The sequence below is a fragment of the Ctenopharyngodon idella genome, chromosome 21, assembly GCF_019924925.1.
Source record: "Ctenopharyngodon idella isolate HZGC_01 chromosome 21, HZGC01, whole genome shotgun sequence".
NCBI classification, from domain to species: domain Eukaryota; kingdom Metazoa; phylum Chordata; class Actinopteri; order Cypriniformes; family Xenocyprididae; genus Ctenopharyngodon; species Ctenopharyngodon idella.
Genome location: NC_067240.1, coordinates 6586906 through 6602401, shown reverse-complemented (window position 1 = coordinate 6602401; position 15496 = coordinate 6586906). Strand labels below are relative to the sequence as shown.

Sequence of the window (15496 nt, the reverse complement as noted above, 5' to 3'; positions counted from 1 at the left end):
CTAAATTTAAAAATAGGGGATATTAGTCCATATTGTGTATATATTGGCTGATAATGATAAAATAAATACAGTATATGGTACAGATATGGTACATATATATATTCCTTATGAATTCATATCTATTCATCATTGTTTTGCTTATTTTGAATTTTTAAACTAGAAAAAACTGGAGATCTGACAAAAAAATAGTATTAATAATGCACTTCTATTCAGCAGACTGCAGGGGATATTTAATTCATGAAGCTCATCAATAAACTCCTTTATGCCAGACAGAGAGGCTGTGCGGGAGGACACGTCTGTCTCCGTCATCAGAAAACCAATCATCCACCCACATAAGTACACACACACACACACACACACACTCATTCACACATAGACACGCGCCCCACTTGATGCCCATCTTGTCACCTCCTCTATTATCTTGTTATCCTATTAGCCTCATCAGTTGTTTGACATGATAATTGAGGAAAAGAGAAGGACTTTACTAAATTGTACAAAAGGAAATTATGCAAACCCCAAAATGGAGTGTTGCTCGACTGGCAGAAACATCAGATTTCATTCACTTCTCTATTGTGTATGTTTCCATGATTACACACATGAGGATGTGTTATGTAGGCTTTTCATCATGTTGCTTTTGTACAAAGCAAACAGAAAACTATATTTTACATTTTCTGTGGAAAATGTGAGTGGTGTTTACGCAAGCTAAACTCACTGCAAAGTGGCTAGTGTGTTGTGAGTGGTTGCCGGGATGTTGTTATGCGGTTTCTAGGGTGTTCTGGATGGTTGCTAGGTGATTATTCACCAAGCACCACTAATAAGAACAAGAATCAAATATTTTTTTAATTATGTTTGGCATCTCCAGCACATCCATTCCAGGCCGTTATTTTTTATTGAGAGAGGGATAAAAAGTTGTTTCTGTAATATGTAATAGATTTTTTTTGTCTCTGATTATTGTGGTATTGTGGAGTCTGTGTTTGATGTTTTGAGTGTTCCCAGCATCCCTGTCGCAGCTGTTGGGTCTTCAGAGAGGAGTTTATAGATAGGAAACTTCAGTGACGCCCCACACAGACAGCAGACAGCACTAATATATCACAGAGCCATAGACTTGGCATAGTGACAGAGTTTTACTCTTCTGCGCTGCATGCTGTGCTGTATTCATAGTCTCATTCAAACCAGGTGCATTAGAAAAGTCAAATCTCAAAAACAATATTGTAAGAAAGTCTTCAGACCCACCAATAAATGGCATCTATATAGACTGGGCCTATTGTATAGGAGGCAGGTAACAAAAATCGTTGGTTATGTATGTATTTGTGTTCGGAATGAAATTCTGCATTTAAAAAAGAAAATAGTATGTAAAACATTGTACAATCATAAGACTTTTCAAACTATAGCTACATTGTTGTCACATTACCTCATTACATTGCATGTTTCCTATGATAGGCATCATGCAGATATCATCATGGAAATAAACATGTTTATTGAGCATTTTTTTAATGGGTTAGTTCACCCAAAAATGAAAATTCTGTCATTAATTACTCACCCTCATGTCGTTCCACACCCGTAAGACCTTCGTTCATCTTCAGAACACAAATTAAGATATTTTTGATAAAATCAGTGAGGCCTCCATTGACAGCAAGATAATTAACACTTTCAAATGCCCAGAAAGCTACTAAAGACATATTTAAAACAGTTCAACAGTTGACTACAGTGGTACAACCATAATATTATGAAGTGACGAGAATACTTTTTGTGCACCAAAAAAAACGAAATAACGACTTTATTCAACAATTTCTAGTGATGGGCGATTTCAAAACACTGCTTCATGAAGCTTCAAAGCTTTACGAATCTTTTGTTTCGAATCAGTGGTTCGGAGCATGTATCAAACTGCCAAAGTCACGTGAACCATTGAAATTTCGAAACGTTTCGAAACACTTATGGCGTAACGAGGCCTCGTTTACTGAAATCACGTGACTTTGGCAGTTTGATACATGCTCAGATAATGAAGTGAGAGTTTGCTAAATCAATGCGTAAATAGCTGTTGATATTTGGTAGTCAGTTATATCATTTTGATTAATTATTACAAAAACACTTTTTTTTGGACAACCTAAGGCTCATTGGAAATGCGTTCTTTCTTCTACACACATTTTTCGCAAAACTCCAAAAGCGTACCTATAGTACACACAATTCACAGCAGCACTGCAATTCTAATACATTTTGACATTTGCATCACATAACCACCTCCATATGTACATTTTTTTTTTCTGATGTAGTAAACTTGCTCGGTAGCTCACCTGGAACAGAATCGCACTTGCAATCCGAAATGCCTGGGTAAGAGTCCTATGAAACATGAGTCCCGATAAAACAGCTCAAAAACTTGAAGAAGCAAACTAAAATGGGATGATTGATTCAGTAAATATGTTATCTCACATTTGCTTTGGTTTACTCTATCAGTTAGATTAAGGATACGATTAAGTGTAGGTTGTATGCAGTTTTGGGGGTAATATATTACAAGTAACTTGAGTTACAAATGTCACAAAACGTGCAAGAAGCAGCGTAATATCATTTTGCTGAAATGTCACCACAGGCACGTATTCCCAATGTGTTGTTTTTGGAATAATGCACACAAATGAAAAACATGCATTATGGAAATAAATACGGTAAATTTTGAGTTCATGTTGACCTAAACTCTTGGCAGTCACATTAGATAATAATTCAAGAAAAAAAATTGTGACTGATAATACTTTTGGAAATGGAAAGTCAATTGTCAATTGTACATTACACTCTGGCATACAGTATTCCAAGCAATGTGTGCTCAAGTTGTGTGCTGTTTACTTTGGCAAATGTAGTGTCACCTGGATATTCCATGCATATAGAAAATTTGCATACTGCTCATAGTTTACATACTGAGTGCTGCAGAAATAATAGGAGTAGTGTGACTATATACGATTCCAACAGAGCTTTAGTGTGTTTATATGTATGTGTGTGTGATGGCAGAGCCATCAGCAGGGTCTCTCTCCGCTCTACAGCCCTACACTTGCTAAGCAGATGACGGTAGTCGAGCAGACTGCTAAGGCAGCACATCTGGAGTTCATCGTAACCCACACACACCGCCACCTCTGTGCATATGATAACGTGGCAGTTCTGCTTTTCTCACTGTGAAATTACTTTTACTTCTGGAGACATCACTATACAGCATTATAACTTTATGGTCCAGCTACTTTCTCACAAGATAACTTTACACAAAATACAACTAAAAAACTAGAATCCATTCTAATTTATGCCAATTTTATGCCAAGACTCTTAAAGTGCCCCTATTATGCTATTTTAAAGGTTCCTAATTTTGTTTTGAAGGCCTCCTACAATAGATTTACAGAGTCTGAAAACTGTTCATTCTAAGATTCAGTCTCTCTAAACGTCTTCTTTCAGAGAGCCTACTCTGCTCTGATTGGTCAGTTTGGCCCAGTCTGTTGTGATTGGTCTACCACTTACAGCCTGTCAGAAATGAAACGGCCATTACCATATGTGAATTCCAGCTCCTGAGGCTTCCTCAGCTCTTGATAAACAGTGATACGAACAATGGCGTCGGTTTTTCCGTATCAATTCCAGCACGAGTCCTCATCCTTTTGAAATACATGCAAAGTGGATTTGCAGCTCTAAAAGGAGTATTCTCGACATGTCGACAACACGAACCAAACTCTTCCAGGCCTCAGCTCCAACTACAGTGTTTGAGGGTGGGTCAAAGTAGACGTTGTTCACAGGCAGCCAATGAAGGCCATAGGCTGCCATTATGCTAATTTTTTACATTGTTACGTAGGTTTACAGGAAGTGAGACTGGAATATCTGACGACTCGTTTCGGCAGTTTTCGAGTCTTTCTTTTAGGAGACAATAACTTTATTTGTCTTTTGATCTTTAAAACTTTGCAGACCTTTCACAATCAGCTATATTACACACTGCATGAAAGGTGATATTCGGAAAAGCAAAATAAAGGCACTTTAAAATTCTCTTAAAGGGGACCTATTATGCCCCTTTTCACAAGATGTTCCCACACGTCGTTTTTGTGTGTGTCCCTTTAAATGCAAATGAGCTGCTGCTCCCGGCCTCCTTTCTAGAAGAGGGCGGAGCTTTAACAGCTCGGTCTTCGGATACTCAACAACAACAAAACTGGAGAATCTCACGCAGACAAAATGTCAGAAATTGTCAGTTACAGTATTCAGAAGTTACAACTTTTAGAACGCATCTGAACATTTCTGAATGGTTAGTAGATACATTTATGTAGTTGTTGTGGAGTTAAGCTTATTCAACTCATCGACTAGCATGCATGTTAATCTTTTGTGCAGCATTGAACTGACCCAGTCTGGTGTTCTGACGAATAATGCTACCTATCAGATTGTGCTACCGACACTATATTTGCATTGTGCTACCTACTGTTTTAATGGGAGGTAGCAAAATCTGAGTAGTAACACAAATCGTCACATCGGCATAAAATGATCTGTGCAAATATATAACACTTTACCGACTTTCTTCGGCGCATTTTATTCATTAATGAAATTCAACCACAGTGTACTCAGTGGCTCAGATGCCGGGAATCTATGGAGACTCTTATGTTCGGTGGTACATCCAATAACAGAACATTTGTAATGTTTTTGGCGCAGACATTGTACATCTCCAGCTGCTACAGCGAGTAAACAGAAATGGTGGACTGCTGCAGCTCTCTCATGGCGGATCTATGCTAATAGGGCAGATCGTCAGCAATCATGGGCGGGGTTTCCCTCTACTTTTAAGAGTAGGGTGAAGTCTGGAACTGTGCGTTTAAAGAGACTGTTTATGGTTTATGGGGATTATAAAAAAGGAGTGGGTGGATTTTTACCATTATAGGCTCGTTGTTGACACACATCGATGTTCAAACACCTTATAAAGGTGAATTTTGCATAATAGGTCCCCTTTAAATGTTTTTATTGGCATCTATGAATCCATGAAGAATCTTTAACATCGATCCTTTCCTCTGGACAAAAGATCATTTAGGTTTTTAATAAGTTCTTCACACTAAGAATAAAACGTTTTTTGTTTGTTTGTTTGTTTGTTTTTAAACTGTTCAGTAAGTAGTTCTTTTATCAACCCAGAATGGTTCTTTTATGGCTTTGCTTCAAAAACCCCTTTTTATAGTTTTAAGAATGAACAAACAGAGCAATGATTTCTGGGATATAAACCTATGAATTGCTTACTAACAGTTGTTAAGTAGTGAAACGTAGACCATTTCAGCTTCCTGCTGAAGAAAAACAGTGTGTGCATGTCCCTATTTGAACCATTTGTGGGTCTCCGGTGCCATCAGCATTGAGAAACACCATCATCTGAGTTCATTTCCAAAGCTGTTTGAGGAAATTAGATGCAGGGGCGGTATTTCAAAATCCTGTCTGGGGCTCAACATGTTCTGGCTCTGCCACTGTCTGAATCATTAATGAGGCTGAGAGCAAGAGAAAATAAGCCTTGACCTCTAAATGTGACACGAACAAGAGGATTACTTCTGTTACCCCCCTTTTTTTCCCCCCTTTGCATGTGTTATCTATTTTTCTCTGCATGATGCATAGCGGTTTTTCAGCAGATAGAGCATGTTCACCTCAAAATCAGATAATACATTCAGAAGTAATCTTCTCAGGGTTATGAAAGACATAGTGAAGATTATGACTCCACTAGTTAGTATATTGATTCTGAATCTAACATTTACATGTTGCTAAGCTTAGCTACTGTTCAAATGTTTGGGGTTAGTAAGAATTTTTTTTTTTCACTCCAAAGTGTGTATATATATATATATATGTGCTCCACATCTATACTGTAGTTTCTTATGTAACACACACAGAATTGATTCTAATGTTAGCATGTTGCTAAGCTAATGTTTTGATACTCTGAAAAACAAAACTTACATGTAAATATTGGGTGAAATTGTTAGTTTTTAATTAAATTAGCAATTTCTAAATGAAATTGTTTCTACATTTTTTTCAGTACTTTAACACATTTTTATCACGTTTACTGTAAACCAATTCTAGACAATCCTGCAGATTGTTTTGCATATTTTGTCTTGTTCAGCACGACTTTACTGTGTAATGTTTTGAATAGTTAAAAGTGCAAATACAACACTTAAAATGCTTTCTAGGTAGATAGGAACATTTGTGTTTGGTACAACAACAACAACGCATAAGAGATTTGGAAGCTGAAGACAGACTCTGGTCATACTGAGGAAAAGACCAAATGTGATGAATGTTTCCTCAGTTTAAAGTCCTGTGCCACTTTGATTTAAATGGGAGAAAAAGCAGACTTACTCAAAGGAAAAGGTTTCCCGCACACACTAGCACACACATAAACGGCAAGCATCACACATGTGCTAATGCAGCAAGCGAGTAACAAATCTACACTGACGGCCGTGACATGATAGTGATATCTCGATGGGCACAAACATGAAGATTCTAGCTTGGCAGCACCTTCCGCCCCTCCTTCTCTGAAAGATTTCATTTAAAATCATAAACACTCACATAAAACACCCTTTTATGATTTCATGCCTTCATGTCTGGTTGTCAGACAGTCACTTAAATGAACGTCAGGTGTTTGGCCGACTGCCCTGTTTTGCAGATATGTGATTCCCAGACTTGTCTCCCTTTGCTGAAGCACTTGTGTTGGACAGATACAGTACGCACTTATAATTCCAGCTCCCAGCAAAAGCAGCAACTGTTTAGATGTTGAATTTTTAATGCTTTGTTCCTGGAAGACGTCCCCTGGCTCTGTGTGCGGCACCGATTTTAATCTCTTGAGCAGAATGTTGTTGTGGGAAGGTCTGGTGATCTCGTAGACTCATGAAAAGGCACAGTCTTATTCCAACTGCTAACAGCATATGGGTTTTCTTTTGGGAAGGTGAGAGAGAAGAGCAAGAAGAGTGAGTGAGTGGTGGAGGAGATCGGTTAAAAGTGCACTGGAGGTCACTTCCTTCCTGCTGAACTCAGATTTGCTGAGCTTTTGATTATTTCCATCGCTACATGAACTCATAAAGCAAAGACTTGCAAAGATCTTGTTATCATTGTGAAAGTTAATGTCAGTAGGTCATAACATAAAGCCAGTGGGGTCAGAAGTCAGACTGTGACATAAATGATTGGCTAAAAAGGTTAAATAGAGGGGTGAGCTGGAATACCTAGATTCTACATTAAAGGATTAGTTCACTTTCAAATGAAAATTACCCCAAGCTTTACTCACCCTCAAGCCATTCTAGGTGTATATGACTTTCTTCTTTCTGATGAACACAATCTGAGATATATTAATAAATATCCTGACGCATCCGAGCTTTATAATGGCAGTGAACGATACCATCCACATGCATTGCACAAATGCATTGCTTCTGAAGCGAAGCAATGCATTTGTGTAAAAAAATATCAATATTTAACAAGTTATGAAGTAAAATATCTATTTCCCGCCTTCTGTATTTTACTTATGAAGAAAGTGTAAAACTCTTGCAGTTCAAAAAGCTTACTTTACGTAATATTTCTCAGATTGTGTTCATCAGAAAGAATTGTCATATTCACCAAGGATGGCTTGAGGGTGAGTAAAGCTTGGGCTAATTTTCATTTGAAAGTGAACTAATCCTTTAAGCCAATATGAACATGTCAACATACCTTTTTGATAAAAAGGTTGATATTCTATATCAATGAGTAAGTCCATCAGAATCCCTCACACAATATTTATTTTTTATTATTTATAACATTTTTTTTGTTACTATTTATTTAAAACAATTATATTTAAAAATATTATTTTTATTAACTTTTATTTATTTATTTTTGCACATACACTACCATTCAAAAGAGTCAGTAAGATTTTTTTATTTTACTTTTATTCAACAAGGATGCATTAAATTGGTCATATGACAGTAAAGACATTTATTATTTTACAAAAGATTTCTGTTTCAAATAAATGCTGTTCTTTTGAACTTTCTATTCATCAAAGAATCCTGAAAACAATTTATCACACACTGAAATACATACATACATATCATACATTTTTTTTCAACTTAGATAATTATTAGTTCAGATAACATAATATTTTGAGTTTCTGTTGATTAAATCAAACACCTTCATTGTATTAACTCAAATTTTTAATTTCAATGAACTCAAAATTTTAAGACAACCAGGTACAGTACCTTACTTTTTTAAGTTAAACCAGCAATTATTTTTTTTACAGTGGAAGAATAGGTTACATTTTAAGATTTATTAAAATAGAAAGCAGTTATTTTAATAATTGTAATATTATTACACAAATTAACCATTTTACTGTATTTTTGATCAAATAAATGCAGCTGTGTTGAGTATAATATAATATTCACTTTAATTTTCTAATAATATTTGCTATGTATAATGTTGTAACTTGCTTTGGATAAAAGCATCTGCCAAATGCATAAATATTATATTAATTAAATATAATAAATGCATCTCAATTATTATTTTTTATTATTATTAGGATATTTTCTTATTCTAGTAATATTTTTTTATAATTATAATATTTACTTTATTATATTTACTTTAATATACTTTAGTTTTAATAATACTTTACTGTATTATAAAGATATTACTGATTATATATTCAATTTCTGACATTTTGTCTGCGTGAGATTCTCCAGTTTTTTTGTTGTTGAGAATGCGAAGCACGAGCTGTTAAAGCTCCTCCCTCTTTTGGAAAGGGGGCCAGGAGCAACAGCTCATTTGCATTTAAAAGGACACACCCAAATAGGGGCAAATTTGACAAGCTATAAAAAATTATCTGTGAGGTGTGTGTATATATATATATATATAGACAAACATAACTAAAAGTACTGCAAGTAGAGACTTCTCAGAGACTTTAAGTATGTTAAGGACCTCTAGTCACTGAATTTCGCTGAAGTCAACAATGTTCATGCCATTGAATTTTAATATCTGAAATTTTTTATATCCCTTATATCTGAACAAACATATAATGTCTGCCATAAATGAGCAATTCCTTGGAAAACAAACTAATGTTTTGTGAGTATTTGCTTATCTTGACAAATGCAAATGCATAGCAGGGCAACGATACTGTCCTTCTTTGTATTAATACCAGAATACCTGCCTGAGATGTTAGTCATGTGACTTTTATCACGCTTTTATTTGTATCATATGCTAAAACGAACCCATCTTGCCTTCTGTCTCTGGTACAGGGAAGGTCTGTCGGTTTGGTCATGGAAGAGCAGGCTGGCAGGGCGAGCAACAGCCCTCAGCATGGCCGCGGATCAGCCAGGCAGGACGTTCTCCGACGCGGTTGGCTCCGGAAGCAAGGAGGTTTCGTGAAGACCTGGCACACGCGTTGGTTCGTCCTCCGAGGAGACCAGCTACACTACTACAAGGACGAGGATGAGACCAAGGCTTTGGTGAGAAATTTCTTTCTCTTTAGCTCAAAGTTGACAGGACACATCTTTACATAAAAACACACGCAGATGTGCACATTACATTGTTTACACTCTACACATTTTAGCCAGTTCATTCACACGCAAATATCGCGACATTCTCCAAGTTCAAATCTCATGCCAAGACCCAAACAAGAGAGGTGAAGAAAGAGTGACCTGCTTTTTACCTCTCATCAACCTCTCCTGAATGATGACTTGTCACGGTTCCTCATCCAACAATGGAGATTTTTATCCTCGAGGTCATGCAGCTGGTTTTGAGTAGGTGGACAAAAGTGTTTACTGTGGAATCAGGCGGGAATTTGAGAAGGTTCCATAAATCTCTCTTCAAACTGTCCCGTCTTGTGCCTTGACAGAGAGAAAGACAGGCTCTTTGCCCACAGGAATATTAAAGATTTATAACTTCACGTCTGCGTTTTAAAGTTTGTCTCCTCTATAACTTTGAAGTTCCATGTTCAGCTTTAATTTTCATGTTTAATGCTCTGGTAGAGCTTGTCGCAGGTTTCCTCAGCAGTCCGATATTGGATTTCAAGGGTAGGCAGCATCTTCATTCAGGGTTTCGTTGACAAAACTATCAAAGGACACTGAATACGCCTTTTAAAGGAAACGAGAGTCTTTGAAGTTCTTCAGACGGGCATATTTGAGGTTGTTAAAATACTTAAGAAAGGATAGATGCTGTGAAGCTCTTCTAGAATCCACTGGCAAATATTTACACAAATATGAGAAAGTCTTTTATCAAAATACTAATGTGTGTTCTACTTGAGTAGTTCTTTTGAAAATAAACCTTGCAATGACATTTTTGCCCATGTTTTTTTTTTTTTTTTTAACAAATAGTGCAGTATTACAAGTAAATATTCTAATAAATAATTCAATATAACAAGTGATTTAAGTATCATAATACTTTATAATATTTACTGTAATGTTCTAATAGTATTATTATGTATATTGTTATAATATTATGAATATTATGAAGCAAATATAATAACTCTTTAACATGGTAATCATGTACTGTATGCTTTAAAATGATAATATATTCATTATAATATTTACTTTAATAAACTTTGGTATTTTTAATATTTTATTGTGGTATAAAGAATTTGCCAATGGATTTATCATAATATTTAGATTTACATTTATCATAATATAATGATATATTTATATTTTGCAATTGTATAAAGTAAACATTTGATAATAACTATAATATAATGACTATAAATAAATCCCAATAATTAATTATTATTATTATTATTATTATTATTATTATTATATTTTTTTTATAGTCATCATATTTGCTTTATGATTATAATATCTGCATTATATTTAATTTAATAAACTTTAGTGTTAATAATACTTTACTTTAGTATAAATATTCTAAGGTGGGGTTTATTTATCATCATATTTACTTTCACATTTGTCATATTTACTTTAAACTTTCATAAAGTAAACATTTTCTAATATTTACTTTTTTCTATATTCTAATTTTCTAATAATATTTAATTTATAAATTTATAATATTATAAAGTAAATATAATAAATAAATAAATGATTTAATAATATAATTAATATTATATATTTGGTATAATAATGATATTTCATTTATTATTAAAATATTTTCATTATGATATTTATTTTTATAATATTATATAGTAAATATTATAATAAAAAAATCCCTCTGTAATATGTTTTAGAGCCATTTTTATGAAGCATTTGATTTATTTCTGTTTAGTGGAAGCTGAGTTTCTGTGAATTGAGTTTTGTGTGAATGAACTTGTTTGTCCATAATCTATTTATAGGACATTTCATTGTAAATAAGCTGCCATTCAAAGTCCCTAAAGTGTTTTGTGGGTCAAGTGTACAAATATTTCTGTCAAACAAGTTGAATTAATGATTGATTCTCATTCATGGGTTTTCTATGGGTTAATCCCCACTATGTTTGGACTAGTGCTTTGGAGCATGCATTGTGTGTCAGTGTTTACATCTTTGCACGCGTGTGTATGAGGGAGAAAGCAATAGGAGGTCATGTGAGCTCAGACTTGCTTTGCCATGACAAAGCAAGTGCATTAATGTGAATCATAAATCAAACCCATGTGCCTAGAGATGGACTGTGTACAAAACTGGTTCATAAGACCTCTGATGACCTGATCAAAACATCAAAACTGAGGACATACTCATGCTTTTGAAATTTTTTTTTCTTAGAGGCTCTGCTGAGTATTTGAAGAGCGAATGGAAAGGCAGACATGAGTCAGTGACTGTTATGACAGGCTGTTGTTGACACAATAACCAGACATTCAACCATGAAAGAGCAGCTTTTGTTTTTTCTTTGCATATTGTTTAATCATTGCCATAAATTCTTACATATGCACAGAAATAGTCAAAATAGTTCCATGCACGAGTGCTGGTCTCAGAGGTCTCTATGGCAACGGCTTGCAGTTTCACAGAGAAAACCACTGACACCACACCAGACAGAAGTCAAATCATGTTTTGACTGTCTTCATGCTGAGGGAGAGAAGAAGATCTGCTATGTATTCTGCACCCGTCTAATGAGAAACACACAATTGTTTCCTGTTTAACAAAACAGGCTTTCTTAAATTTCTGCGTCCAGTTTCTATCTATCTATCTATCTATCTATCTGTCTGTCTGTCTGTCGGCCTGTCAGTCTATCTATCTATCTATCTATCTATCTATCTATCTATCTATCTGTCTGTCATTCAATCTATCTATCGTTCAATCTATCTATCGTTCAATCTATCTATCTATGTCTTTGTTGGTCTGTCTGTCTATCTATCGTTCTATCTATCGTTCTATCTATCGTTCTATCTATCGTTCTATCATCTATCTATCTATCTATCTATCTATCTATCTGGTCTATCTGTCTGTCTGTCTATCGTTCACTCTATCTGTCTATCTGTCTATTTATCTATCTATTTGTCTTTCTGTCTGTCTTTGTCGGTCTGTCTGTATCTATCTATCGTTCTATCTATCTATCTATCTATCTATCTATCTGTCTGTCTATCGATCTATCGATTGTTCAATCTATCTATCGATCGTTCAATCTATCTATCGATCGCTCAGTCTATCTGTCGTTCTATGTATCTATCTGTTGTTCTATCTATCTATCTATCTATCTATCTGTCTATCTATCTGTCTATCTATCTGTCTATCTATCTGTCTGTCTGTCTGTCTATCGTTCAATCTATCGTTCTATGTATCTGTCTGTCTGTCTGTCTGTCTGTCTGTCTGTCTGTCTGTCTGTCTGTCGGTCTGTCTGTCTGTCACTTTTATGGGTTTTTATTATGTTTTATAATGCATTTATTTTTTAAAAGTGTTTAAAATTATTTCTGAAAAGACATGGATTACCGTTTGTATTATATTGCTTTGAAAATGCTTATAATGCAAAAAGTGTTTCCCAAGATAGCTCTTTAAAATGTAATGTGAAACAGGAAGAAAACACAAAGGCCTGTAACACTGAAACAGTGTAGTCATCTAACTTCTGCATTAGACTATTTTTAAATGATTATATTTAGTCTTTTGGTTGCTTTCACAAGAACCAGCTTTGCTTCGGTGCAGCTTATTGACAAAATCAAACAGTAAGGAAAATGATCCTGCTTGATATCTGTGGCTTCAAAGCCTACAAATAATTTGAGTATGCGCAAACTTTTAAAGTCAGGGCTGCTTTTGATCTTATAAATGCAGTCATTTTGTGAAAGTCGGTAAAAAGTTTTTATGTAAGAAGTGTAACAACAGATTTGCCTTATAAGACCTTGCTCGTTCTTTGCTTCTCCGAGCATGTCTTTCTAAGATAGCAAGAAAAATGACACTTAAAAGATTGAAAGTTCCTAAAAAAAGATCAGTCTGTCTTTCCATGGTGAACCTCTTTTTGAAATTCACAAAGAAAGTCTTTTGGCATATTTCAGCATATTTCTTGTCATCTAAAAAAACCCAGAAAAAACATGACATTGAACGACTGAAAGTATGTATCACAAACAAGTTGAATACCATTTAAACACATATTCTTAAGCATTACAGCATGTGATTTTCATTGGCCAAGATTTAGCCTAACCCTTCCAAATATATTCTGTCTCTGCCGACACACCGAAGGTTAGGCTTTCAGAAAAAGCTAGACGGCAAAGGGAAAGAACAACCGTCAGCCCACAATGTATCTGTTGTTCTGCTCTGTTTTATGAATGAGATCCCTTATGCACTTCAAAACGTGGAATATTATGGAGCCTGCCAGGGAAGACAATACAAGACCTCTCAGTGAAGTGAACACAGATGTATATTTTCAAGGGCTTGTGTCCACCTATAATGTGTGAGAAGTGGAGAATGCTATTTTTCCCTCCGAAGTCTACTTATAATGTTAGTCAAAGTTTCTTACACTGAAAACAGTCATAATTTAGTTCTCTCTGGCGGTTTTTGTTACCTTTAAGACTGGGTGGCCTAGTTGGTGAATACTCTATAGGTATGATATGTAAACATGGGCGGTCATAAGCTAATATGCTTACACTACCATTCAAAAGTTTGGGGACAGTGATTTTTCTCGCTCGTTTTTTAAAGAAATTAATATGTTTACTCATCATGGCTGCAAAAGTGACAGTAAAGACAAAGATTTCTGTTTCAGTGCTATACAGATTTCACCTGAAATTACTTTATATAAATTTTATTAAAAGAAGTTGACCCTGAAAGTCAACTGGGGAGAGAGTGTTATGAATGTTACAGTAATTATTTCCAAAGAGCTGTTTTTCTTGATATGGCCCTTTTAAGGAAAACACAAATGGTATATTTAGATCCTGTGTATTTCTCTCTTTTCCACAAATGAAGGTGACCAGGGAACCAAAGACAAGTGAATTAATCACAACTATCTCACCTACAACATGCTCCATGTTACTTTTATTTTCTCCACAGCACAAACAACCAGCTGAGTTTGTTTTAGAGATGGAAAACTTGTCTGTAAGTAGGGCACACGGAGACTGTTTGTGCTATTTGCACAGAGCCCATAATCTCCCCGAACTGTCATGCAGCAAACAGAAAAGATGCACCGGCAACACCTTCGGAACCAAAAAAAGAACGAGAAAAAACCCCCGTCATGATACCAAAGTTATATCATGCATCCAAGACCACAGATTTTGTCAGAATAAATCTCAAAAATCATCTGTTTGTAGTTGAAGAGGGAAGTGAAGTGTAATTAAGACGTCCCACAATGCAACATAGCCACAAGAGGTGATGAAGCACTATCATTAAAGTGGCTATTAATTGGCATCTTCATTCAAAGCGATGGCTCCATTAGTTACCTGCCTCATTAGCTTAATTGCTGTCTCTCATTCCGGTGCATGAACATCTGCCCCCTAATGTTGCCCAAGGAGACGTGGCCTCGTGACACACACACACACACACACACACACACACACACACACGGTGACAGGATCATATTCTTGTAGTGCGTGCCTGTTTCTTGCCATATATAGTTATTTAAGTTGAAATAGAGAAGATCTTTGTACACTTGCGTCAACAGCGTGAAGTTAGGCATGCGGGGTTCTTCGCAACAGTCTGGGGTCGTGTGCGTCTGTCACGTTCGGAATGCACATTGCAGCTACTGGAAGGGTCAGAGGTCATCTACTGGCATGCAGAGAGGGGCACTAGTGGGCAGGGAACCAACGCATGTGGATTCATTTTACACACTCAAGTACAGATAGATGTTCATAAAGGGTTTTGTCCAGCTGTATGGTTTGCATAATCATTGTAATTCAGCTGGAAGTAGAATAATTGGACATGTTGTGATGACACTGGGGTCGGAATGCTGCTTAGGATCGGTGAAACTCTTAAAATAAATCTGCCAAAATGTAATTATTTTTTTTTTATTTTATTTTTTTTATTTTAAATCTATATTTACTTTTATTTTTAAATCTATTTTTTATTTTATTTTTAAATCTATTTTTATTTTACTTTATTTTTAATCTATTTTTATTTTATTTTTGGGACTTTTGTCTGATATAAAACACAGACCATTAAATTAGTAGGAATTTATAAAAAAATAATTTTTTCATTGCTTATTT

At 35.3% G+C, this 15496-nt stretch overlaps 1 protein-coding gene across 1 annotated transcript in view; it reads left to right on the top strand.

The window, feature by feature from the left end:
• LOC127503864 (rho GTPase-activating protein 24-like) overlaps positions 1–15496 on the top strand; it is a 125006-nt gene that overhangs the window by 11448 nt on the left and 98062 nt on the right. Inside the window, exon 2 of the mRNA XM_051878036.1 lies at positions 9204–9413. Within this exon, the coding sequence (XP_051733996.1) occupies positions 9225–9413 (189 nt within the window). The 5' untranslated portion in view covers positions 9204–9224. The remainder of the gene's footprint in view (positions 1–9203; positions 9414–15496) is intronic.